Below are 26982 nucleotides of genomic sequence, written 5' to 3'. Positions count from 1 at the left end.
GGCAAGAGCAGTAGGTCCTGGGTCCACAGCACATGCCCAGCCTGAAGTCCTTCAAAGGGAAACAGCAAGTAAGGTCTAGTCCTGGGAAGGACACAGGAAAGAACGTCAGTGTATTCTGGCAATGATTTGTTTAATTATGGGCAAGCTCCCGTGTCCAGGAAACGGGAAAAGGAGAAAGCTCAAGGCAGAAAAGAAGGAGCGATGACGTGTATTATGTGAATATGCACACACTGGCAGGTTGTTCTACTCAGTCACTGCTGGCTGAGCCTCAACACTTCTTGGCAGAACCCACTGAGAAGAAGGGTTTTCACGGTGTGTGTACTGTGTGTGTATATACTCTGTGTGTGTGTGTGTGTGTGTGTGTGTATGTGTGTGTGCTGTTTGAGAAAAATCAACAGACTCATGGACCCGCCCACTGATACTACCCCAACTTCCTTTTAACCAAATCAATGGTTCTCAGTCTGCCTGCATTTTAGAATCATCTGGGGAGTTTTCTGGAAAGTACCCATGCTTGGGCCCCACCCTAGAAACCCATCCAGACCCCAAGTGAAACCAAATATCTGGGATGGGAAAGGCATTTCACATTTTTTTAAACTTCCTAGATGATTACAATGTATAGTCCAGATTGTACAAAACAAGATCTCTTCTCTGGCAGCTTTTGAAAGACTTCTCAAAGTCCAAATAACTGTGAATAACAGAATAAACGAAAACAAAAAAACAATACACACATTTATCTGCCTTAACAATGGTCTTACCTCTTCAGTATCTTGGCGAATCCCACATTTCTAACAAGCACCTGGATCAGGGAGTTAAGACAGCATGTCTGTCCAATGTTGTGTAAACCGACCGGGCCTGCAAGGAGCAGAGGGAAGACACTGAGAGAAAGGCCCTCCAGGGAACTCAGCAAACACCTAACATTCTTCTCGGCCCTCATGAGGAGGTGATATCCTACAAAGGACTCCCAGGGGCACAAAGAATTCACTAAGGAGCTGGCAACCAAATTGGAAATGAGAGAGAAACACCAGCCTCTGAAAAGTGAAACAGCAGCCGAAGTCTCCACCGTCCAGGAAAGAGACACGCCACAACAAGGGGCATCACTCGCTGTCGAACTGGTAGCAGTGCAGCAGTAAGAGCAGGGGAAGAGAAGACTACAGACAGCACCTGGGGGAGCCTGGAGCCCTGCCCGGCAGCTGCCGCACAGCGCTGGGCCACAGTGGGCATCCACGGGGTCAGGGCCGAGAGCACCCTCCCAGACAATCTCTTCCAGACCCTGGTGCAAACGCCCTACCCAGGCCCTACCACACAGTGGGAGGAAATCAAGAGAAAGCTCGGGGGACCCACCTCATCTAAACTCATGCAACCTCAAGAGGCTGCAAGCTACAGGGAACTCCGTGGATGTGGGAAAACCAAGAGAGCATTTCTCTGACCCACTAACCACCAACCTCCCCTCTCCCACACACCCTGCACTCAGGAGACCCTACAAGGTGTGTCATTTAAGAGGAAGGGAGTCCACTTTCTCCGAGTTCCTGGGGAAAGGGCTCTGGTGTACATGCTAGGGCAACAAGAACCAGGAATCTGGGCCAGCAGGGCCACAGATGTCTGCTCCCCACTCAGCAGAAGCCCCTGGTGCGGGGAAAAGCTGTCCCCATTTTTCCCAACAAGCCCATGTGCTCAGGAGCTCAACAGTCCCCACTTCACGGCTGCTGAAGTGGAGGCACAAGAGAGCAGGCCTCGTGGACTGCACGCTCCACGGCTTCAGGGTCCAGGGGACAAGCAAAGCGTTTCTATGCAGACAAAAGAGAAGAAGTGGGATCTTGGCTGGTGGGCTTGGGCTTCCTCTGCCTCATCCTCAATGGGCTCTGCCAAGAAATGTGGAGACAGCCAGGACCGGCGGGGGTCCTGGCACGTACCCATCAGTGGTTGCTCCAAGGTCCCTGGACTGACAGCTGCTGCAGGCGTCTTCAGGACAGCTTGACCTCACTTCCCAGAAGAGCTCTCATGAGCTGGCCTTGGGAGGCCCTCTGTGAAGAGGAAGAACACCTGTGTAACCAGTTTTGACTTCCAACAGCCAGTCTTAGAGGGTCAGTGTCTGGGGAGACCAGCCACAAAGCTCTAGGGCGAGAAACGACAATTTGGCGAGCACCGTCCCCGTGCTCCCTCGTCCCACTGTCTCCTCATCAGGACCCACGGCCACAACCTCTCCCCCTACCTCCGGGCTCTCTATTCAGGCAAATGGCTCCACATTCACCAAGGGTCCAGGCCATACACCTGGGTCTCCCTGCTGCTCAATCCCAGGCTCAAACCATCCCTGGAGGCCATCAGTGCCACTGCCCGAAAGCTGTCTGCATGCTGGACCCGAGGAAGCCTGTCCTGGTTCCTCGGTGGGGGAGCCAGGGTGCTGTTGATGCCCCATGGGTGCAGTGCAAAGACCACCCCACTACCTGGCTCACTGCGCCCTGGTGTGGGAACAGCTATGTTGCCTGTGGTGGGAGGTGGCAACACCCAGACTCTGGCAGGACAGAAGCCCTTCCCCAGGCCGAAGGGTGTGGTGGTCGACAGCCCCCCACTGAGGCCCCTGAGGAATTCACCCCAGTGAAGACAGCCGGCCCAGGCCCCCTCCAGGGGTTGGACAATGAGGGGCATGAGGGCCTTACCACCTGCCTGAAGGTGTGATAGCTCTGAAGGGTCACCCAGTCCCGAGTTCCCCTCAGGATCAGCTGAGGCCTCTGTTGCAGAGTCTGGCAGTTCAAGTCCCCACTTTGGACTTCACCCAGCCAGCACTGACTGGCGGACGTCCTTGGGAACCCACACACCACGCCCATGTGTGCACAGTCACATAATAAACTGCATCGCACATTCTTTTCTGCCCTGGGCTTTCTCCTTTTCCCCTTCCATGGTCACGGGTCACTGACAGAGGCCTGTAATTGTGTTGCTATATCAGCACACAAGAAAATTTGTAAAGCGCTTAAAATGACTTGGGAAAATTCTTGTTGTAACATGAAATAGAAAAAGCAGTACATTGTCAACCATTTCAAAATGATTCCTAATATATCAACAAACACTGTGGAATAATCTGGTTGTTTTCAATTATTTACAATTACTTAAAAAAAAAAATACAGGGAATATCTTTAGGTATAAAATCTTTCTCTACCTATCTGATTTTTCCTCAGTCAAACCAAAGGTCACAGATGCAACAAAACCACAGCTGTAAACGAGGTCATGTGAACCAGAACCCACTTCCTCCAGACAGCACAGACTTCAGCTACCTGTGCATCCTCTCCAGGTATGCTTGGAATCTCAGGAGTCTCAGAACAGGTCCCAAGCACCATACCCTGTCCGTACCTGCCCAGAGTGCACACGGGTGTCTTCAGGGCAGTGCCCAACACAGCAATCCATGCACAAAGATTCCCTCATGTCTACAAGCAGACTTGACAAGGAAGTGGGATCCACGCCCAGGCCTCCCACTGCCTCCTGCCTTTTCATCTCACGGAGTTCTGCTGAAAGGGCTTCAGCTTTGCCCGCAGCTCAGGGCTCAGGCCTGCCCAGAGTCTAAGCTGAGGCCACAACCCATACTGTTTGCTCAATCGTTCCCTTGTTGTTCAGTCGCTCAGTCGTGTCCAACTCTTTACGACACTATGGACTGCTTGCAGCACACCAGACTTCCCTGTTCTTTATCTTGCAGAGCTCGGGCAAACTCATGACCATCATTTCCCTGCTGCTGCTGCTAAGTCGCTTCAGTTGTGTCCAACTCTGATCATTTCCCTATCCTGGTGCAAATAAGTCTGTGGCTTTCTAACTTACCTGACCATCAGACACAACCAGTCGCTAAATCAGTATTTGGGAGAGATTCTTAGAAATATAATTACAAGGTCACAGTGTACAAAGTTAAGGGTTTGGTTTTAAACATTTATTTGGCTGCGGTGGATCTTAGCTGTAGCACGAGGGATCTCTTAGTTGCAGTGGACAGGATCTAGTTCCCTGACCAGGATTGAACCCAGGCCCCTTCATGGGGAACAGAGTCTTAACCACTGGACCATCAGGGAACTCCCCCTTAAGGTTATTAATAAACGTAGCTAAACGCCTTGCACCCATCTGCACTTTAGCCACTGGCTGAAAGGTCCATGAGGACTCAGTGTTTAAATGAAGTGACCTAAATTCCCTGATGTTCACAAGGGCAAGTTTTGTGGGGAAAGTGGGTCTGGATCTGAGTTTCTTATGAAGGAAAGGGTATGGTGTAAAATAAAGGACATTTGGGGCAAGGCAGATGATGTGCAAAGCAGCCCAATGGTTGGGGGAAGAGCATGTGGGAAGAGTGTGCAAAGGACTCTGAGTAAATCTGCAGAGCTGAATCCAAGTCAGGACTGGAAAAAATGTAGAGTTCCAGAATTTGAAGTTTCATAAAAAGTTAAGTGGTCACTAGTGGTCAGAGAACTGCAAACCTTGACCATAATGAGATACCATTTTACACTGTTCAACCGGCATTGGTTAAGAATTCTGAGGACTCCCCTGGTGGTCTAGTGGTTAAGAATATACCTTCCAATGCAGGGGACACAGGGTCAATCTCTGGTCAGGGAAGATCCCCCACGCCACAGGGCAACTCAGCCCGTATGACACAACCACTGAGCCTGTGCTCTAGAGCCAGCACTGCACAGCTGGAGAAAGCCTGTGCACCACAACACGGGCTCGCTTCAGTTCAGTTCAGTCGCCCAGTCGTGTCCGACGCTTTGTGACCCCATGAATTGCAGCACACGTCCACCCAAACCCACGTCCATCGAGTCGATGATGCCATCCAACCATCTCATCCTGTCGTCCCCTTCTCCTCCTGCCCCCAATCCATCTCAACACCAGGGTCTTTTCCAGTGAGTCAGCTCTTCGTATCAGGTGGCCAAAGTATTGGAGTTTCAGCTTCAACATCAGTCCTTCCAATGAACACCCAGGACTGATCTCCTTTAGGATGGACTGGTTGGATCTCCTTGCAGTCCAAGGGACTCTCAAGAGTCTTCTGAACCACAGTTCAAAAGCATCAATTCTTCAGCACTCAGCTTTCTTCACAGTCCAACTCTCACATCCATACATCACCACTGGAAAAACCATAGCCTTGACTAGACGGACCTTTGTTGGCAAAGTAATGTCTCTGCTTTTGAATATGCTGTCTAGGTTGGTCATAACTTTCCTTCCAAGGAGCAAGCGTCTTTTCATTTCATGGCTGCAGTCACCATCTGTAGTGATTTTGGAGCCCCCAAAAATAAAGTCAGCCACTGTTTCCACTGTTTCCCCATCTATTTCCCATGAAGTGACGGGACCGGATGCCGTGATCTTAGTTTTCTGAATGTTGAGCTTTAAGCCAACTTTTTCACTCTCCTCTTTCACTTTCATCAAGAGGCTCTTTAGTTCTTCTTCACTTTCTGCCATAAGGGTGGTGTCATCTGCATATCTGAGGTTATTGATTTCTCTTGGCAATCTTGATTCCAGCTTGTGCTTCTTCCAGCCCAGCATTTCTCATGATGTACTCTGCATAGAAGTTAAATAAGCAGGGTGACAATATACAGCCTTGACATACTCCTTTTCCTATTTGGAACCAGTCTGTTGTTCCATGTCCAGTTCTAACTGTTGCTTCCTGACCTGCATATAGGTTTCTCAAGAGGCAGGTCAGGTAGTCTAGTATTCCCATCTCTTGAAGAATTTTCCACAGTTTATTGTGATCCACACAGTCAATAAAGCATAGTCAATAAAGCAGAAATAGATGTTTTTCTGGAACTCTCTTGTTTTTTGATGATCCAGTGGATGTTGGCAATTTGATCTCTGGTTCCTCTGCCTTTTCTAAAACCAGCTTGAACATCTAGAAGTTCACAGTTCACGTAACAAGGCTCAATGCAGCCAAAAAAATAAAATTCTGATTGAACCAAGTGTTGAAAAGAATATAGATAAATAAAAATTCTAAAGAGAAATTCTTACTTGTGTCCCTGGAGACACGGACAAGAAAGTTCACATCAGTCTTGTTTGTACAACAAAAACGTGGAAACAATCCAAGCACTTGGCCCAAAGGCAGAAGAATGAGTACATGGGCTGTAATAAATGTACACAGTGAAATTCTACTCCTTAGTTGCACCTGAGTGAACATGTCCCGAAAGGGTAAATCTTAGAAACAGTGCTGAGTCAAAAGACAATTCTTAGAAGATAATACATAATATTTCTTTTGTAATTCAAACTCAAGGAAAATGAGATATTACATTGTTCAGGCATCAATGGGCACAGGAGATAAAGCTTCTTAAATGGATAACTATGATCAAAAAGGCCATTAGCTCCAACAGGGAAGCAGAGGGAAGAGACAAGCCGAAAGCATGTACTTGCCAGTAACGTTCCAGCTAGGGGAAAGGGGTTCATAAACATTTATTTATTATTCACTAGCTAATGAATCCCAGCAAATAACAGTGGCCACAGGACTGGAAAAGGTCAGTTTTCATTCCAATCCCAAAGAAAGGCAATGCAAAGAATGCTCAAACTACCACACAACTGCACTCATCTCACACGCTAGTAAAGTAATGCTCAAAATTCTCCAAGCCAGGCTTCAGCAATACCTGAATCGTGAACTTCCAGATGTTCAAGCTGGTTTTAGAAAAGGCAGAGGAACCAGAGATCAAATTGCCAACATCTGGGGGTGCCGGGGGCCAGCGTGAGGAATCCTGCCTGTGACAAGGTCATGAGGAAGGAAGCCTGACAAAACACAAGGACGTGATCAGGCTTCAGGGTTTCCCCCTGGAATTTCCTGAGCATATACCCCAAAAAAAACAAAAATCTGCTGGCTTTTGTACTCTGCTCTTCTGATATTCTCTGGAAAAAGTCAAATCAGGGCTTTAGTCTTCTGCATTTGAAAGGAATGTTTCAGTTAAACCCCCTCTGATAACTCTCTAGCTTGCCTAACAGGTTCCCCCGGACCTCTTACAGCTTGTGAATTACTTACAGCCCCCCAGCCGCGAGAGGCATGAAGCTTAAAACCATCTTAAAGATACAGAGCCTTTTCTAAAGAGCTAAAAATCATATTGGTGATGGATTTCACTGTTGACTCAATGATTGCTGCCAGACCTCCATATTCTTTATCTTTTAGGCACCTGGGAGGATGTTAATCAATGTAAACGGGATATGGAAAAGATATATAGTAGTTTTGATGTTAGCAACACTAGACTTTTGAGTTAATTACTTTTATTTTGTTATAAATCACTGTACTCCTTTTACTTGTTATAAGTTGCTGTATCTTTGCTATGTAAGAATGTAACTTTATTTAGTGGCTTTCTGAGAGACTTTGAGAAGACCAACACAAATAAGTCTTCTGGTTGACAACTCCTTATCAGAAAATAGGCTGTAAAATGTTAATTGGCCCTTTTGGCCGGAAGATGATGTAAATTACCTAAGAGTTGTGTATACAACTAGGTATGCAGAGAGAAAAGCCTGGTTTTGATAAGAGTCTGGGCTGCTAACACTGCATAATTTTGTATTACCCATTGACCTCTATGTACAATCAAAAAGATATAAAAGGCCTTTCTAGACAATAGAGGCCGGGGCCAGTCGCTGGACTGGTTTCCCCTGTGTCTCCTCTTTACTCTAATTTCAGGCTGAATTCCCATCTGGAGCAGGGTGGCTCACCAAGTCTACTTACTTGTCCTGGCTTTTAAGACCCACACAAAAGGGAGCCTAAGGCGGGGCACCCTTCGATATTCAAGTGGGCGCCGGTGGCCCAACGTAGATGATGCAAGCTCCTTGTCTGGAATTTTATTGGCCTTCCCCGTAAGCCAAGTTATTCAGCCTTCTTTGTCCACTTTATTTTCCTACTACACTATTTCTTCATAATCTAATCTTATATTAATAAACATGTAAGTTTTCCACGCCTATGCCGTCCACGCTTCGAATCTCCCTGGATCCACCGGGGCTGGACCCCAGCATGCTGGATCATGGAAAAAGCAAGAGAGTTCCAGAAAAATATCTATTTCTGCTTTATTCACTATGCCAAAGCCTTTGACTGTGTGGATCACAATAAACTGTGGAAAATTCTTCAAGAGATGGGAATACCAGACCACCTGACCTGCCTCTTGAGAAACCTATATGCAGGTCAGGAAGCAACAGTTAGAACTGGACATGGAACAACAGACTGGTTCCAAATAGGAAAAGGAGTACGTCAAGGCTGTATATTGTCACCCTGCTTATTTAACTTCTATGCAGAGTACATCATGAGAAACGCTGGGCTGGAAGAAGCACAAGCTGGAATCAAGATTGCCAGGAGAAATATCAATAACCTCAGATATGCAGATGACACCACCCTTAATGGCAGAAAGTGAAGAAGAACTAAAGAGCCTCTTGATGAAAGTGAAAGAGGAGAGTGAAAAAGGTGGCCTAAAGCTCAACATTCAGAAAATGAAGATCATGGCATCTGGTCCCATAACTTCATGGGAAATAGATGGGGAAACAGTGGAAACTGTCTGACTTTATTTGGGGGGGGGGGGGCTCCAAAATCATTGCAGATGGTGACTGCAGCCATGAAATTAAAAGACGCTTACTCCTTGGAAGGAAAGTTATGACCAACCTAGACAGCATATTCAAAAGCAGAGACATTACTTTGCCAACAAAGGCCCGTCTAGTCGAGGCTATGGTTTTTTCAGTGGTGATGTATGGATGTGAAAGTTGGACTGTGAAGAAAGCTGAGTGCTGGAAAACTGATGCTTTTGAACTGTGGTGTTGGAGAAGACTCCTGAGAGTCCCTTGGACTACAAGGATATCCAACCAGTCCATTCTAAAGGAGATCAGTCCTGAGTGTTCTTTGGAAAGACTGATGCTAAAGCTGAAACTACAGTAGTTTGGCCATCTCATGGGAAGAGTTGACTCACTGGAAAAGACTCTGACGCTGGGAGGGATTAGGGGCAGAAGGAGAAGGGGACAACAGAGGATGAGATGGCTGGATGGCATCACAGACTTGATGGACAGGAGTTTAGGTGAATTCCAGGAGTTGGTGATGGACAAGGAGGCATGGCCTGCTGCAATTCATGGGGTTGCAAAGAGTCAGATACGACTGAGTAACTGAACTGAACTGAACTGAGCTAATGAATCGGAGAAGGCAATGGCACCCCACTCCAGTACTCTTGCCTGGAAAATCCCATGGACGGAGGAGCCTGGCAGGCTGCAGTCCATGGGGTGGCAAAGAGTCGGACACAACTGAGCGATTTCACTTTCACTTTTCACTTTCATGCATTGAAGGAAGTGGCAACCAACTCCAGTGTTCTTGCCTGGAGAATCCCAGGGACGCTGGAGCCTAGTGGGTTGTCATCTATGGGGTCGCACAGAGTCAGACATGACTGAAGCGACTTAGCAGCAGGAACTAATGAATTAATTGGAACTTGGAGTCAAGGGCAGTAGTCTGAGGAGAAGAGACACAGGCCTGAAGACACAGGTCTGACCCGGGCATGAAGGAGTCATTCACATTGCACAGCCCAGCAGGGAAGGTAGACCTGACCTACTGCTGACAAATCCGAATCACAGATCCCTCCCAGGATTTTCCCAAAGACACTCAGTTTAATTAATTTAATTAAGAAGAACCCTAACCCTACAGGCAGATTCCCTCAGAGCTGTCTCCAGCAAGAAAAGCAGAAGCGGAATCATGTGGGTGTGTCAGCCCCGCCCCCTAGTGGGATGCAGGGGAATGACCGGGTAGACATAGGCGGAAGACAGACTGCAGAGCAGAGTACCAAGTAGGCGGACCAGAGCACACACTGAAGAACACATAGTAAAAGACAAAATACCAAACCCTAGATCTGACAGAAAGACCTGTCGTTCCCATCTACAGACAAAGCTCTGGACGGAAGCGGCACTGTATCCGAACGCACGCTAAACGCTGTGTGAAGACTTCCATTTTTCAGATGGAGTACGAAGTACCAGTGGAGAAGGCAATGGCACCCCACTCCAGGACTCTTGCCTGGAAAATCCCATGGATGGAGGAGCCTGGTGTGCTGCAGTCCATGGGGTCGCTAACAGTCAGACACAACTGAGCGACTTCACTTTCACTTTTCACTTTCATGCATTGGAGAAGGAAACGGCAACCCACTCCAGTGTTCTTGCCTGGAGAATCCCAGGGGTGGGGGAGCCTGGTGGGCTGCTGTTTATGGGGTCGTGCAGAGTCGGACACAACTGAAGCGACTTGGCAGCAGCAGCAGGAAGTACCAGAGCATGGCTTCACTTTATTATTATTCAGCTAAGATCCATCCACTCCTTGGCCTCAGCCTTTGAGAGGGCGACCACCAAGCGCCTAGCTCAGTGTCCCTTCTGGTGTCCCTGCACTGGCACATGGTTGAATGGCCATTGTGGTGACCACCCAGGTGACCAGTGTGACAAAAAAGGGGGGTCACCTGGACTGACTGTTAATATCTGAAGATCCAGTTGCAAACGATCCATACAACTTAGGGTAGAGAATCTCATACACTTTCTATGTTGAAACACTAAAGCATAATTTTCACTGCAAAAGAAAGACGGTGCAACAGAATGCAACCGTGAATGGTTTGGAGCACTAATTATATGCATAAAATTACTTTAAAATATTAAAAAAGGAAAAGAAATTGAAAATACATGTAGTAAAGAGAGTGAATAAGTTTGCTAAATAGCTTACAGAGAATATCGTATCTTTTTTGGCTTACAACTTTATGAAAATTTTTTATTAGAATATAGCTGATTTACAAAACTATTTAGGCAATTTTATTAAATTTTAAAGTAATTTAGAATAACAGAGTTAGATTGTAACAATTCTGCACTTTGCAAAATTGTTTGATATGTGAAACTTCTCATATTAAACAAAATAATCTCTAAGAATTGTATTTAAATTTTAATTATGTAATTCCAATTAAGTCACGAGTCTTTCAAGAAAAAAAACCATTATCTGCAAATTATTTTTTTTTTTGCAAATACTTCAGATCTTGTGTAGATGAATTTAAACCAGAACATCAGTTTTACCAGTTATCGTCAGGAGGAAAAACTCCAAAAATATCTACAAAAAATTAAGAATAAATCAGTATTCACTCCAAGTGTAAGAAACAATATTTAAAAATCTGAAAAGAAACCAAATGCCAAAAACACAATCTGTTCACAGTTGTCAAACTTCAAAAATCACAGACTATACACATGAATCAAGCACTCTTTTTAAGATCTGGTCTACTTGTGGGCCATTCAAACTCTTGTCTGAATGATGACTTTAGATGGTCACTCAATTCAATGGCTGGAAATCAAACACTTGACTTTTGACAGTTACCTAAACTATGAATCCTAAGGACAACCTGCTCTGGAAAATATGTTTCTAGAAATAAATTTTCTGAATTACATTCTGCTGTACACATCAAAATAAACAGTGATTATTTTAAATGTGCTACTTCTGTATCATATACACCAAGCATCTGAACAGGCAGAAACAACCAGAGCCTATTTTAAACAGCATGATGGGTTAATGGTGAGTCCAGTCAGATTCTCTCCTAAAAAGTTTGACTGAAGAATATATATAGACTGGAAAAGCAGTTTCTTAAATGTCAGTGTCATACAGTTGTCATCAACAGTGGAACAAACAAGATGAAGGCTATGAATGGTTTGGCAGTCACAGACATAGTCAAGGGCTGGCTTGATGAGTACACAACCCGTGTAGCTACAAAGACACACTCAGAAGCGCCTGGTTTGGTTTAACGCTCCCCTGTTGCAGTCTTGAAATTCTTCACAATTGTTTAATAAGGAGCCCAGGGACGGGGGAGCCTCATGGGCTGCCGTCTATGGGGTCGCACAGAGTTGGACATGACTGAAGCAACTTAGCAGCAGCAGTGTATGCTTGGGAAAAGGCAATGGCACCCCACTCCAGTACTCTTGCCTGGAAAATCCCATGGACAGAAGAGCCTGGTGGGCTGCAGTCCATGGGGTCGCACAGAGTCAGACACAACTGAGCGACTTCACTTTCACTTTTCACTTTCATGCATTGGAGAAGGAAATGGCAACCCACTCCAGTGTTCTTGCCTGGAGAATCCCAGGGACCGCAGAGCCTGGTGGGCTGCCGTCTATGGGGTCGCACAGAGTGGGACATGACTGAAGCGACTTAACAGCCATGTTCTTACTTTACTAGGGGACCCACAAATTATATGGCAAGTCTGGCATACAGTGTTTTGTTCACACCCTTCAGTATGTGTCCAGGAGGTAACTACAGCACAGAAGAATGTAAGGTCAGAGAAAGACAGCAAGAGTTTCACCATCCTTCATCAGAGATTTTGGAATGGTTTTGTCACAAACTTACTGTAAGATGTTCAAACACTATGGAATTGCAGACACTATGTGATTAAAAGGCTACTCAAACAGTAACACCCACCCACACACACACACACGCCCTAATGCTGTAGTCTGCAGAACTTGGCACCTGCAGTTTGTCCACTGGAAACTACTGAAGAAGTAACCACACTAAAAGCCTTGTTAAGAATCCAAACGCTTCTCAGGGGACACCAGCTGTCAGATCCTCCCGTTCTTCAACCCCAGCGATGTGCTGAAATTGGAGTGCATTTCAGCACAGGCGAGAGGCAGATGGCCTCACCTGTAACCAAACATTGAGTTTAACACTCAGTCCTTTAGTGTTCTGCCAAAAGGTGTAAAAGCTTTTCTGAATATGTAGTAATTTCCAATGTGTTTTCTCAATTAATGGATATGGAGAGTATAATTCTTACCTGAAGGGGAGGTTTTCTTTCGTTTTGCTAAAATATTGGCAACCACTTGTCTAACATTGACACCACTTGTCACTAGAAAGGCAGGTCTCTGGACCAGTGGCATCAGCACCACCTGAAGTCTGTTAAAGAGGCAGGACTGGAATCTGCATTTTGACAAGATTCCCAGGTGAATGCGCCTATGGGCGCATTAAGGCTGAGAGGCTATTCTGGACAAGCACAGACCAAGTTCGGGCTTCAGGGGGCTGACCACCGGCACAGAGGTGTGCGTGCAGACCAGCTACCTTCAAGTCATTTCATGAAGACTGTTTTCAGTTCAGTTCCAGTATTGCTCTCCCTAACGGGGCATGATTTCCCAGCTGCTTTATTTCCATTTAAGGCACCAGCAGTGAAGATCTCATGGTGTCACCTGTGTAGACAGAGACTAGGTGCAGAGCAGCAGCTCCTCATCCACACATGGCCACGGGGCGTAGACAGCCACAGTCAGCTTGGACGCACACTCAGCAAAGCGCACCACAACCTCAAAAGTGACTCCAGTGGACAGCTGTCATTTCTGCAGCCCAGTATCCCCACCTTTTGGTAGCAGACTCACTTTTTCTTTCCAAAAACTCTCTCAACTTTTGGACTATGAAGACTGGGTGGAGCCCACACCCACTGCCTGGCTCAGAGGCCTGGCCTCGCAGGGCTCATGGTGGCTGTTTCAGCAATGGAAACGTGACCCAGTCAGGACTGATAATAATCAGCCTTTAGACTTCTCAGATGAGATTTTAGACCAGGAGATTGTAAATCAGACCATCTTTCCCACTACAGGAAGAAAAAATCCCAGCCAAGGAAGAGCCAATGACAGGTAACAGAACCAAGAGACGGAGAAGGAAACAGAGTCCCGAGACGGTCAGCTGAGGCCCTGGACCAACCCAGCCCCAGATGCCTGCCCCCAGAGGTCTCCACTCAGAATCCCCTCTCCGGTTTTTAAAATTAGCCTGAAATGCATTCCTGACACTTTTAGCTGAAAGACTACTGGTTAACATGACTCTGCTCTGGGACTATGGCTTCAAGAAAGAGACACATACAAAGATCTATGTGAAGACCATTCACCAAAATTAATTCTTACAGCCTATTTTCTTTCTGTATTTTACAAATTACATAGTATGAACTCAATTTTATCAAACATAACTACACACACAGAGAAAAAAAGACTGGGACAAAATATATCAAAAATGTCATTAAAGGGTAATTCCAATTGGTTACAAATCACTTTTGTCTTTCCCTGGATTATTTCTCTTAATTTCTTAATTTCTTATAATTAATATGATTTTAAATAAGCAATAAATCATTTAAGGCATAGATTTAAAATCTTTTAAGGGAGTCTTTGTTAGCAATAGTGTTTCTACTCTAAGATCCAAAAAATTAGTGAATTAGGAATGAGAAGTTTTACAATTTTTTCTCAATCCTTTTATAAAAGGTGAAGGGAGGAGAACATAAGAAGCTCGGAAACTGCTAAATATAAGTGGCATAATTAACAGGCTCATGTTAAATGGCTCAGATAACACTCTCTCTTTTCTTAGCAAATATTTTCAATAGTCATAAAGTTATTCCTCTAATGAGGATCAACCTATAAAAGTTAAACTGACAAAGAAAAGATGGCAGTTGACAATTCCATGAGCAAAACCTAGGACTTTGAGACCACATCAAAGGAAATCTGATGAAACAGTAGGAAGGGATCAGCCTGTTTTCCAGAGATACTTACTCTGCAGTCTGCCAGACCTTGAAAATAAGATGGTAAAACCCAGTAGAGGAATCATCTGGAGAGGTGAGAGGCCAGATCCCAAAGAGTCAACAGAGAAAGGCAGGAAACTTCAAAGGTAGTCATAGAGGAGATAGGTAGGTGGGGCAAAAAAGAGAGGAAAGCGAAACTTAAAGATCTGAGGAGGATGGGGAAAGTGAGCTAAGCAAGTGGTGACGGGGGAAAGGAGAATGGATATATTTTGAGGAATATTTTTAAGGATGCTGAATTTTCAAACTCAATGCCTGACTGAAAAATGGGCTCCAAAACAGGATTCTTAGGGCAGTGAGACTATTCCTATTCTGTCTGATACATGGTCGATACATGCCATTATACATTTGTCAAAATTCATAGAATGCACAAAACAATGAACCCTAATGTAAAGCACAGACTTTACATGATAATGACCTACGTTCATAAATTGTAACAAACTGTTTACAGTGGAGGAGGCTGGAGGGGCAGGAGGTATATAGGAACTCTGTGTACTCAATTTTGCTGTGAACCTAAAATTGCTCTGAAAAATAGTCTCCTATTTAATAAAATCTTAGGTTCCAAAGAACAAAACTAACAACCCACTCTTTCTAAAATTTTTACACTTATAAATGGGAGATGTGAAGGACAGAAACAGCTGGCTTAGACTAGCCACCACTGCAGCCACAGAAACAACCAGAGACTTCAGAGAAACAGCCTAAGACTCGACATAGGAAACCTGGGCTGGCCCCGGGTGCTAACTGGGCTCTTCACTCACTAATAGACTCTCTGCAAGGAAAACCAACTCCGTCCTTAAATGCCCAAAGAGGATCAAAACCTACATGCCTGGACTGTGTGTGATGCAAGCCTCACAGTCCAAAAGCAACCCATCATGGCAACAGATCCAGATCTCGTATTTCATGTTGGTGTGTGCTGCTCCAGTAACGGTAATGCGCTGGGCACAATGACTGGAACACTCCAGATGAAACCTCTTTGCAAGCTCATCACTATATTTAATATAAAAGCATCCATACTGTGCACCGAATTTTTATTGGTTTAAAAAAATTAAAGGTTTTCTTTTTTTCCCCAGTTCCTTGATAGAGATCCAAAAAACAGGATGAAGCTGTGTAACTGTTAGCTGATGGCCTGTCTGGTTCCTATGAGCACAGGAGACCTCCCAAATGTCCAGGCTGAAGCCCCCACCTCACCCTCACAATGTAACACCAAATGGAAAGTATGTATCAGTCACTCAGTCAAGTCTGACTCTTTTGTGACCCAGTCATGTCTGACTCTTTTGTGACACTGTGGACTGCAGCCCACCAGGTTCCCAGGTCCATGGAATTCTCCAGGTGAGAATACTGGAGTGGGTTGCCATTTCCTTCTCCAGGGGATCTTCCCAACCCAGGGATCAAACAAACCCAGGTCTCCCGCATGGCAGGAAGATTCTTCACTGTCTGAGCCACCAAAAAGAAATATTTTAAATATGTGCCCCTATTTCAATGATTTCAAAGTATAGCTACCTCAGTGCTGTAAGGCATGAAAGTAAAGGCTCTACTTTAATTTTCAGAACACGTTTAGGTCCAGATTTTCAGAGGTCATAGAGTTTTAGGTTTAAAGGTCTAAATTCAGACTAAAATATTCTGATTTGAACAATTTAACAAAATCTTTCAAATTTTTCAGTTTGTATGCCCACTGACCCAGCAATTCTACTTATAGGAACTCTCCACAAATATGCTTATATATTCACACAACTGTGACTATAAATGATACTGTTGTATCATCCATACCGCTAAAAACAGGAAAGAACCCAAATGTCCATGAAGTGTTTAAATAGAAAGACGTACCTCTCATATTTTTCACCAGTTTTTAAAATGAGGTGGACCTACTGTATCTCTTGCCATGGAAAGATGTCCATAATATACTGTTAGGTGGGGGGAAAGCAAATTTACAGAGCAATTTTGGAGTTGTACATATAAAAATTTCTGGCTAGGTAACCAATAAAATGATAGCGAGTTGAGGATTAAAAGAAACCTTATTTCTATCTCAGGTTTGTCTGCATTTTTTGGAATTTTTTTTACAAACTTCGACAGTTTTGCAATTTCTTCATTAATTAAAGTCATGCAAGGAGATGGTATGGGGAGGGAGGTGGGAGGGGGTTCAGGATTGGGAACTTATGTACACCCGTGGGGGATTCATGTTGATGTATGGCAAAACCAATACAGTAATGTAAAATAAAGTAAAATTAAAAAAAAAAGTCTAAATCAATACATCAGCGTGAGAAAACTGCATCGATCCAATACACCTATTAACGAATACAGGCCATTATTATAATCCGCGGAGCCCAAATAAATCCCATCAGTATCCACGAGGCAATGAGCAGAGCCCCGCCTTATCTTCACCACCAAACTTGCCTTAAGAGCCGCGAAGCTTCAGACCCGCGCTGCCAAGTCGAACGTGGGGGAAGTACAGCCACAGTGTGGGGCCCTCCAGGAGGCTGCGGGGCTGGCGCAGCGGGCGACGCCCGGTTCGTCCACTTCGGTCCCCCCCGGCTGTCCCCGCGCCTCCCTACTCACCTCGGTTCCCTACTTCTGGCCCTCTGGGTCGCCGCGGACGGGCGCCCTTGCATCAGGACCTCTGTCCCCGCCCATACCCCCGTCCCCGCCCCGTCCCCGCCCCGTCCCTGCCCCCGCCCTGGCGCTAGGCTTTCGTTTCCTGCGAACTGAAAGCGAAACTCAGCGGAGGAAGCGCTAGTGAGCACGAAGTCCGTGCCCCCGCAGTTGGTTTCGCGTTTAAACGTGCGCGCTGTCTGCAGAACACGGCCTAAACTGGTTCCTAGAGTGAGCTCTTGTTTGGACATTTTAAGATCTCCGTAGTCATTCGGAGGTGTTTTACAATCGTTTGGCATTTCGTAATACACGTGGCAGCATTTTTTTTCTTTCTTGAAGCAATGATCTAATTTCTTAAATTGGGTATCTTAAAATTGTCTGGCTTGTAGATTCGATGACAGACGGTAGATAGATGCAAGACGAAGCCCGCTGTCCTCTGGTGCCCCTGGGGTGGCGCGGGGGCGGGGACGGGGAACCCGCTGTGACGCAGAGCTGGTGGGGAACAGAAAGTGAACTGTTCCACCTTAGACCCTCACGTACACTGGGTCCCTGAGAAATGCCAGGCTCCCTGCTGCTGCTGCTGCTGCTGCTGCTGCTGCTGCTGCTGCTGCTGCTGCTGCTGCTGCTGCTGCTAAGTCGCTTCAGTCGTGTCCGACTCTGTGCGACCCCCATAGACGGCAGCCCACCAGGCTCCGCCGTACCTGGGATTCTCCAGGCAAGAACACTGGAGTGGGTTGCCATTTCCTTCTCCAAGGCACGAAAGTGAAAAGCGAAAGTGAAAGTGAAGTCGCTCAGTTATGTCTGACTCTTAGCGACCCCATGGACTATAGCCTACCAGGCTCCTCCATCCATGGGATTTTCCAGCAAGAGTACTGGAGTGGGGTGCCATCCCTGCTAAGCTCTAAACCTAATTCAGTCTATATGACAGGTTCCTAATAGAGGCCCCATTTTTATTTCAGTTTTATAGGCGCGGATACTAATTTTCAGAGAGGCTAAGTGGGACTTCGCAGATGGTCCAGTGGTTAAGATTTCCCCTTCCAAAGCAGGGGGTCTGGTTTGGTCCCTGGTCTCCCTGGTTGGGGAGCTAAGATCCCACATGCCTCACGGCCAAAACACAAAAACATAAAACAGAAATGATAAAACACATTAAAAATGGCCCACAGCAAAAAAAAAAAAAAAAAAAGAGGTTAAGTGACTTCACTAAGGTCACAAGATTACAAGGGATGAAGCCAGGATTCCAGAGGGTCTTAACCCTAATTCCCACTGCCACCCTTTGATATGAAATGCCAGGTTGCTGAAACTAGGGGCTCACCAGATGGGCATGCAGAGAAGTTAAGGTTCAAAGACAAATGGACAACTTGCAGTTCAGTTCAGTTCAGTTGCTCAGTCGTGTCCGACTCTTTGCCAACCTATGGACTGCCTGTCCATCACCAACTCCCCAAGTTTACTAAAACTCAGGTCCATTGACTCAGTGATGCCTTCCAACCAACTCATCCTCTGTCGTCACATTCTCGTCATGCCTTCAATCTTTCCCAGAATCAGGATCTTTTCACATGAGTCAGTTCTTTGCATCAGGTGGCCAAAGTATTGGAGTTTCAGCTTCAGCATCATTCCTTCCAATGAACATTCAGGACTGATTTCCTTTAGGATGGACTAGTTGGATCTCCTTACTGTCCAAGTGACTCAGGGTCTTCTCCAACACCACAGTTCAAAGCATCAGTTCTTCGGCACTCATCTTTCTTTATAGTCCAACTCTCACATCCATACATGACTACTGGAAAAACCACAGCCTTGACTAGATGGACCTTTGTTGGCAAAGTAATGTCTCTGCTTTTTAATAAGCTGTCTAGATTGGTCATAACTTTTCTTCCAAGGAGCAAGCATCTTTTAATTTCATGGCTGCAGTCACCTTCTGCAGTGATTTGGGAGCGCAAAGAAATAAAGTCAGTCACTGTTTCTACTTTTTCCCCATCTATCTGCTATGAAGTGATGGGACCAGATGCCGTGATCTTAGTTTTCTGAATGTTGAGCTTTAAGCCAACTTTTTCACTCTCCTCTTTCACTTTCATCGAGAGGCTCTTTAGCTCTTCTTTACTTTCTGCCATAAGGGTGGTGTCATCTGCATATCTGAGGTGATTGATATTTCTCCCAGCAATCTTGATTCCAGCTTGTGCTTCATCCAGTCCAGCATTTCTCATGATGTATTCTGCATATAAGTTAAATAAGCAGGGTAACAACATACAGCCCTGCTGTACTACTTTCCCAATTTGGAACCAGTCTGTTGTTCCACGTCCAGTTCTAACTGTTGCTTCTTGAACTGCATACAGATTTCTCAGTAGGCAGATCAGGTGGTCTGGTATTCCCATCTGTTAAAGAATTTTCCACAGTGTGTGGTGATCCACACAGTCAAAGACTTTGGCATAGTCAATAAAACAGAACTAGATGGTTTTTTGGAACTCTTGCTTTTTTGATGATCCAACAGATGTTGGCAATTTGATCTCTGGTTCCTCTGCCTTTTCTAAAACCAGTTTGAACATCTGGAAGTTCACAGTTCTCGTATTGCTGAAGCCTGGCTTGGAGAATTTTGAGCATTACTTTGCTAACATGTGAGATGAGTGCAATTGTTAAGTAGTTGGAGCATTCTTTGGCATTTCTTTTCTTTAGGATTGGAATGAAAACTGACCTTTTCCAGTCCTGTGGCCACTGCTGAGTTTTCCAGATTTGCAGGCATATTGAGTACAGCACTTTCACAGCATCAGCTTTTAGGATTTAAAATAGCTCAACTGGAATTCCGTCACCTCCACAAACTTTGTCCATAGTGATGTTTCCTAAGGCCCACTTGACTTCACATTCCAGGATGTCTGGCTCTAGGTGAGTGATCACACCATCATGATTATTTGGGTTGTGAAGATCTTTTTTGTGCAGTTATTCTGTGTATTCTTGTCACCTCTTCTTAATATCTTCTGCTTCTGTTAGGTCCATACCATTTCTATTCTTTATTGAACCCATCTTTGCATAAAATGTTCCCTTGGTAACTCTAAGTTTCTTGAAGAGATCTCTAGTCTTTCCCATTCTATTGCTTTCTTCTATTTCTTAGCACTGATCACTGAGGAAGGCTTTCTTATCTCTCCTTGCTATTCTTTGAACTCTGCATTCAAATGGGTATATCTTTTCTTTTCTCCTTTGCTTTTCGCTTCTCTTCTTTTCACAGCTATTTGTAAGGCCTCCTCAGACAGCCATTTTGCTTTTATGCATTTCTTTTCCTTGGGGATGGTCGTGATCCTTATCTCTTGTACAATGTCATGAACCTCCATCCATAGTTCCTCAAGCACACTATCGGATCTAGTCCCTTAAATCTATTTCTCACTTCTACTGTATAATCATAAGGGATTTGGTTTAGGTCATATCTGAATGGCCTAGTGGTTTTCCCTACTATCTTCAATTTAAGTCTGAATTTGGCAATAAGGAGTTCATGATCTGAGCCACAGTCAGCTCCCGGTCTTGTTTTTACTGACTGTATAGAGCTTCTCCATCTTCGGCTGCAAACAACATAATCAGTCTGATTTCGATGTTGGCCATCTGGTGATGTCCATGTGTAGAGTGTTCTCTTATGTTGTTGAAAGAGGGTGTTTGCTATGAACAGTACGTTATTTTCAACATATTCAATGTTCAAACTTCACCAGTTATCCCAGTATTGTCCTTTCTATCAACTCTTTTCCAGTACAGAATCTAAGTCATAATCGCCTTCATTTATGTTTTTTATTATTAAACTTTTTATTTTGAGATAATTGTAAGAAATCATGCAGAGAAATTCGAGTTTTCCCATCTAGTAGCACTGTGGCACATACTGAAGAGGAAAATTTTAAATTTTATATAACTTTCTCCTTCTGCCTCTGTAGCTCAGTTTGCCCCTTGCAAAGGCTAGATCATGTAGGTCACGTAGTCTCAGAAAGTGGGGACGTGCAATAGTAGGAACTGGAGTTTATCTCACTCACCCTTGTCCTGCTCTTTGCAATCGCCCAGCCCCTGCAAATCTGCTTAATCATGCCTGTCCAGGCCAGGCATTCCCCTCCCCACCCTTGACTGCTGTTCCCCTGCGTGTGAACCCCCTAGTTTAAACCAATTAATAGTTAGTGTTGCCCACTACAGTCCGTCTGTAAAAACTCTCTAATCCCTTTGTTCAGGGCTCAGAGCTTGTAGTGTTAACTCCTCTGGGCCTGCTGGCATAATAAACCTGAGTTCTCCAACTCTCCGAGTGTGGTGCTTGGTTTCTCAAGTACTGGTTTCTGCAACAATATCACAATCAGGATATTGACACCGATGCAGCCAATGTTCATGCAGAACATGTCCACGGACTCAAGCATCTCATAGGTCACCCTTCACAGACACAACTACTTCCACCCCCACCCCCGACCTCAGCCTCTGCCAAACACTAATGTGCTCGTCATTTGTATAACTTAGTCATTCCAGAAACTTTAGGTAGGGGAATTCGCTACCAGTCCAGGACTTAGGACTCTGTGCTTCTAATGCAGGGGGCACAGGTTCAATCCCTGGTGGGTGAAAACTGAGATCCTGTGATCCTTGGGTGCGGCCAAACAACACATTTGGATTTATTTGGATAGAATGCTATCCAAATGAAATCACACAGCACGTAATCTTTGGAGATTGGCCTTTTCACTCAGCTTAACACTCTAGAACATCATCCAGGTTGTTGAAAGTATCAGTACTTTGCATCTTTTTATTTTAGTGGACAACGGTTGGTTTGGCTGCAAAGAATATAATCAATCTGATTTCAGTGTTGACCATCTGGTGATGTCCATGTGTAGAGTCTTCTCTTGTGTTATTGGAAGACGGTGTTTGCTATGACCAGTGCATTTTCTTGGCAAAACTCTACTAGTCTTTGCCCTGCTTCATTCCGCATTCCAAGGCCAAATTTGCCTGTTACTCCAGGTGTTTCCTGACTTCCGACTTTTGCATTCCAGTCCCCTATAACGACACCTTTTTTGGGTGTTAGCTCTAAAAGGTCTTGTAGGTCTTCATAAAACCGTTCAACTTCAGTTTCTTCAGCATTACTGGTTGGGGCATAGACTTGCATAACTGTGATATTGAATGGTTTGCCTTGGAAATGAACAGAGATCATTCTGTCATTTTTGAGCTTGCATCCAAGTGCTGAATTTTGGACTCTTGTTGACCATGATGGCTACTCCGTTTCTTCTGAGGGATTCCTGCCCGCAGTAGTAGATATAATGGTTATCTGAGTTAAATACAGCCATTCCAGTCCATTTTAGTTCGCTGATTCCTAGAATGTCAACGTTCACCCTTACCATCTCTTGTTTGACCACTCCCAATTTGCCTTGATTCATGGAGCTGACATTCCAGGTTCCTATGCAATATTGCTCTTTACAGCATCGGATCTTGCTTCTATCACCAGTCACATCCACAACTGGGTATTGTTTTTACTTTGGCTCCATCCCTTCATTCTTTCTGGAGTTATTTCTCCACTGATCTCCAGCAGCATATTGGGCACATACTGACCTGGGGAGTTCCTCTTTTGGTATCCTATCATTTTGCCTTTTCATACTGTTCATGGGGTTCTCAAGGCAAGAATAGTGAAGTGGCTTGCCATTCCCTTCTCCAGTGGACCACATTCTGTCAGACCTCTCCACCATGACCTGCCCGTCTTGGTTGCCCCGCAGGCATGGCTTGGTTTCATTGAGTTAGACAAGGCTGTGGCCCTAGTGTGATTAGATTGACTAGTTTTCTGTGAGTATGGTTTCAGTGTGTCTGTCCTCTGATGCCCTCTTGCAACACCTACCATCTTACTTGGGTTTCTCTTACCTTGGGCATGGGGTATCTCTTCACAACTGCTCCAGCAAAGCACAGCTGCTGCTCCTTACCTTGGATGACGGGTATCTCCTTACCGCCGCCGTTCCTGACCTTCAACGTGGGATAGCTCCTCTAGGCCCTCCTGTGCCTGCAGCCACTGCTCGTCAGGTTGCTCCTCCTGGGCTGCGGGCCCTGGCCTTGGGTGTGGGTAGCTCCTTCCAGCTGCAGGCTCAGGGTGGCTCCTCAGGGTCACCGCCCCTGGCCTCGGGCGCGAGGTGGCTTCTCCCAGCCACCCCTGACCTCGGACGGATGCAGGGTGTCTCCTCCAGTAGCCACTGGCGTCGGACGTGGGGTAGCTCCTCCCAGCTGCCACTGACCTCAGACGCAGGGTCGCTCCTCTCGGCCATTTCTGCGCCATCGCAGCCAGGCACTCTAGGCTGCTGCCCCTGACCTCAGACTTGGGGTACCTCGTTTCGGCCGCGCTTAGTGCGCCAGCTCGCCGCTGGGACTCTGCACATGGACGTCACAAGATGGTCAACACCGAAATCAGACTGATTATATTCTTTGCAGCCAAAGATGGAGAAGCTCTATACAGTCAACAAAAATAAGACCAGGAGCTGACTGTGGCTCAGATCATGAACTCCTTATTACCAAATTCAGACTGAAATTGAAGAAAGTAGGGAAAACCACTAGACCATTCAGGTATGACCTAAATCAAATCCCTTATGATTATACAGTGGAAGTGAGAAATAGATTTAAGGGCCTAGATCTGATAGATAGAGTGCCTGATGAACTATGGACGGAGGTGTGTGACATTGTACGGGAGACAGGGATCAAGACCATCCTCATGGAAAAGAAATGCAAAAAAGCAAAATGGCTGTCTGAGGAGGCCTTACATATAGCTGTGAAAAGAAGAGAGGTGAAAAGCAAAGGAGAAAAGGAACGATATAAGCATCTGAATGCAGAGTTCAAAAGAAGAGCAAGAAGAGATAAGAAAGCTTTCTTCAGTGATCAATGCAAAGAAATAGAAGAAAAGAACAGAATGGGAAAAGACTAGAGATCTCTTCAAGAAAATTAGAGATACAAAAGGAACATTTCATGCAAAGATGGGCTCCATAAAGGACAGAAATGGTATGGACCTAACAGAAGCAGAAGATATTAAGAAGAGGTGGCAAGAATACACAGAAGAACTGTACAAAAAAGATCTTCACGACCCAGATAATCATGATGATGTGATCACTAATCTAGAGCCAGACATCTTGGAATGTAAAGTCAAGTGGGCCTTAGAAAGCATCACTATGAACAAAGCTAGTGGAGGTGAAGAAATTCCAGCTGAGCTGTTTCAAATCCTGAAAGATGATGCTCTGAAAGTGCTGCACTCAATATGCCTGCAAATTTGGAAAACTCAGCAGTGGCCACAGGACTGGAAAAAGTCAGTTTTCATTCCAATCCCAAAGAAAGGCAATGCCAAAGAATGCTCAAACTACCGCACAATTGCACTCATCTCACATGCTAGTAAAGTAATGCTCAAAATTCTCCAAGCCAGGCTTCAGCAATACCGGAACCATGGACTTCCAGATGTTTAAGCTGGTTTTAGAAAAGGCAGAGGAACCAGAGATCAAATCACCAACATCTGCTGGATCATGGAAAAAGCAAGAGAGTTCCAGAAAAACATCTATTTCTGCTTGATTGACTATGCCAAAGCCTTTGACTGTGTAGATCACCACAAAGTGTGGAAAATTCTGAAAGAGATGGGAATACAGACCACCTGACCTGCCTCTTGAGAAATCTGTATGCAGGTCAGGAAGCAACAGTTAGAACTGGACATGGAACAACAGACTGGTTCCAAATAGGAAAAGGAGTACATCAAGGCTGTATATTGTCACCCTGCTTATTTAACTTCTATGCAGAGTACATCATGAGAAACGCTGGGCTGGAAGAAACACAAGCTGGAATCAAGATTGCTGGGAGAAATATCAATAACCTCAGATATGCAGATGACACCACCCTTATGGCAGAAAGTGAAGAGGAACTAAAAAGCCTCTTGATGAAAGTGAAAGAGGAGAGCGAAAAAGTTGGCTTAAAGCTCAACATTCAGAAAACAAAGATCATGGCATCTGGTCCCATCACTTCATGGGAAATAGATGGGTAAACAGTGGAAACAGTGTCAGACTTTATTTTGGGGGGCTCCAAAATCACCGCAGATGGTGACTGCAGCCATGAAATTCAAAGACGCTTACTCCTTGGAAGAAAAGTTATGACCAACCTAGATAGTATATTCAAAAGCAGAGACATTACTTTGCCAACTAAGGTCCATCTAGTCAAGGCTATGGTTTTCCAGTGGTCATGTATGGATGTGAGAGTTGGACTGTGAAGAAGGCTGAGCGCCGAAGAATTGATGCTTTTGAACTGTGGTGTTGGAGAAGACTCTTGAGAGTCCCTAGGACTGCAAGGAGATCCAAGCAGTCCATTCTGAAGGAAGTCAGCCCTGGGATTTCTTTGGAAGGAATGATGCTAAAGCTGAAGCTCCATTACTTTGGCCACCTCATGTGAAGAGTTGACTCATTGGAAAAGGCTCTGATGCTGGGAGGGATTGGGGACAGGAGGAGAAGGGGACGACCGAGGATGAGTTGGCTGGATGGCATCACGGACTCGATGGATGTGGGTCTGAGTGAACTCCGGGAGATGGTGATGGACAGGGAGACCTGGGGTGTTGTGATTCATGGAGTCGCAAAGAGTCGGACACGACTGAGCAACTGAACTGAACTGTTGGTTTATCCATTCATCTATTGTAGAATATCTCGGTTATTTTCAGTTTTTATCTATTTCAAATAAAGGTACTAATAACAACTTTATGGGAAATTTTTGTGTGGACCTAAGTTTTAATTTTCCTGGCATTATGTCCAGAAGAGCAATTTCTAGTATAATGATACATGCTTAATTTTTAAAGAAATTGTCAGAATCTTTTACAGAGTGACTATACCATTTTACATCCCCACCAGCAGTATGTAAGTGATCCAGTTTTCATTCATCTCTGCCAACACTTAGTGTTATCACTATTTTTCATTTCAGCCATTCTGATAGGTTTATAGTAATATCAATCACTGGTTTTTCATCTGGTTTTAATGTCTCTTTAGATTCCTTTCCTCTGGAGTTGACTTTTTATTGTCCTATATTATATCAGCCTTTAAAAAAAAAAAAGTATATCCTTCTCGTTTCCCAAAATGTTCTTTAATTTGGGTTTATCAGCTTGCTCCTACTGATAGGATTTGGGTTCCGCATGATTGACAGCCATGCTGTGTACATGATGTATCCTCTGTGCCTTTAGTCAGAGGCCATCCAGTGACCATTGGTCTTGCTCTTGGTGATGATAACATCCATCCCAGGTTAAGAGGATGCCCACCAGATTTCTCCACTGTAAAGACAGTGAAGTCGCTCTGTCGTTTCCGACTCTTTGTGACCCCATGGACTACATATAGCCTACTAGGCTCCTCTATCCATGGGATTTTCCAGGCAACAGTACTGGAGTGGATTGCCATTTCCTTTTCCAGGGGATCTTCCCAACCTAGGCCTTGAACCTGGGTCTCTCGCATTGTAGACAGACGCTTTACCATCTGAGCCACCAGGGAAGTCTTGAGACTATGTAAATATTCTTTAACCCATGAGAATTATAAAAACTGCACACAAACACTCCATCTAAACCCCTGAACAAAGAAGCTTGATTTAAAAAAAGAGTAGAAAAAAAAAAAAAAAGAGTAGAGGTAGGGGTGGGGGCTGGGGTGGGGGGTAGGAGGCAGAGCAGAGAGAAGAGATCAAACCTTAACACAGCCTTTGGCAGCAAAGCCACATCCTTGGGACACCCAGCCCTCTTTTGTGTTCTTGCCTGAAAAAGCCTCAAGGCTGTCAAAATAATTTACTGTTTGTTCTAACTGATACCAGGTGGTATGCCCCAATTTCTCAGAGTATTTATTCAAAAAGGCTTACAATTGAGAATCCTTTCTGTCCCTTGGAGATGTATCCATACCTCCTTCAACTCAGGAGGGTCTTTCTCAAGGACATGAGAGGTCTCAAGGACCTCTGA

The 26982-nt window shown here is 45.0% G+C and overlaps 1 protein-coding gene across 4 annotated transcripts in view; it reads right to left on the bottom strand.

Annotated features, from left to right (window-relative positions):
• The window catches only part of USP18 (ubiquitin specific peptidase 18), a 34600-nt gene extending 17483 nt beyond the window's left edge, over positions 1-17117 (bottom strand). Inside the window, exons 1-3 of one of the 4 annotated variants that reach the window (XM_027967768.2) lie at positions 17043-17117; positions 1911-2021; positions 756-852 (exon numbers count right to left, since the gene is read on the bottom strand). In XM_027967768.2, the coding sequence (XP_027823569.1) occupies positions 756-852; positions 1911-1914 (101 nt within the window). In that variant the 5' untranslated portion in view covers positions 1915-2021; positions 17043-17117. Of the gene's footprint in view, positions 1-755; positions 853-1910; positions 2022-2654; positions 5507-16880 lie in introns of those variants that run through there. The other 3 variants (XM_027967767.2, XM_060414182.1, XM_060414181.1) reach the window with 3 other exon arrangements.
• Positions 17118-26982: the final 9865 nt, after the last annotated feature.

The sequence above is a fragment of the Ovis aries genome, chromosome 3, assembly GCF_016772045.2.
Source record: "Ovis aries strain OAR_USU_Benz2616 breed Rambouillet chromosome 3, ARS-UI_Ramb_v3.0, whole genome shotgun sequence".
NCBI lineage: Eukaryota > Metazoa > Chordata > Mammalia > Artiodactyla > Bovidae > Ovis > Ovis aries.
Note: the sequence above shows the minus strand (reverse complement) of the source record. Positions and strands in the feature narration are given on the sequence as shown.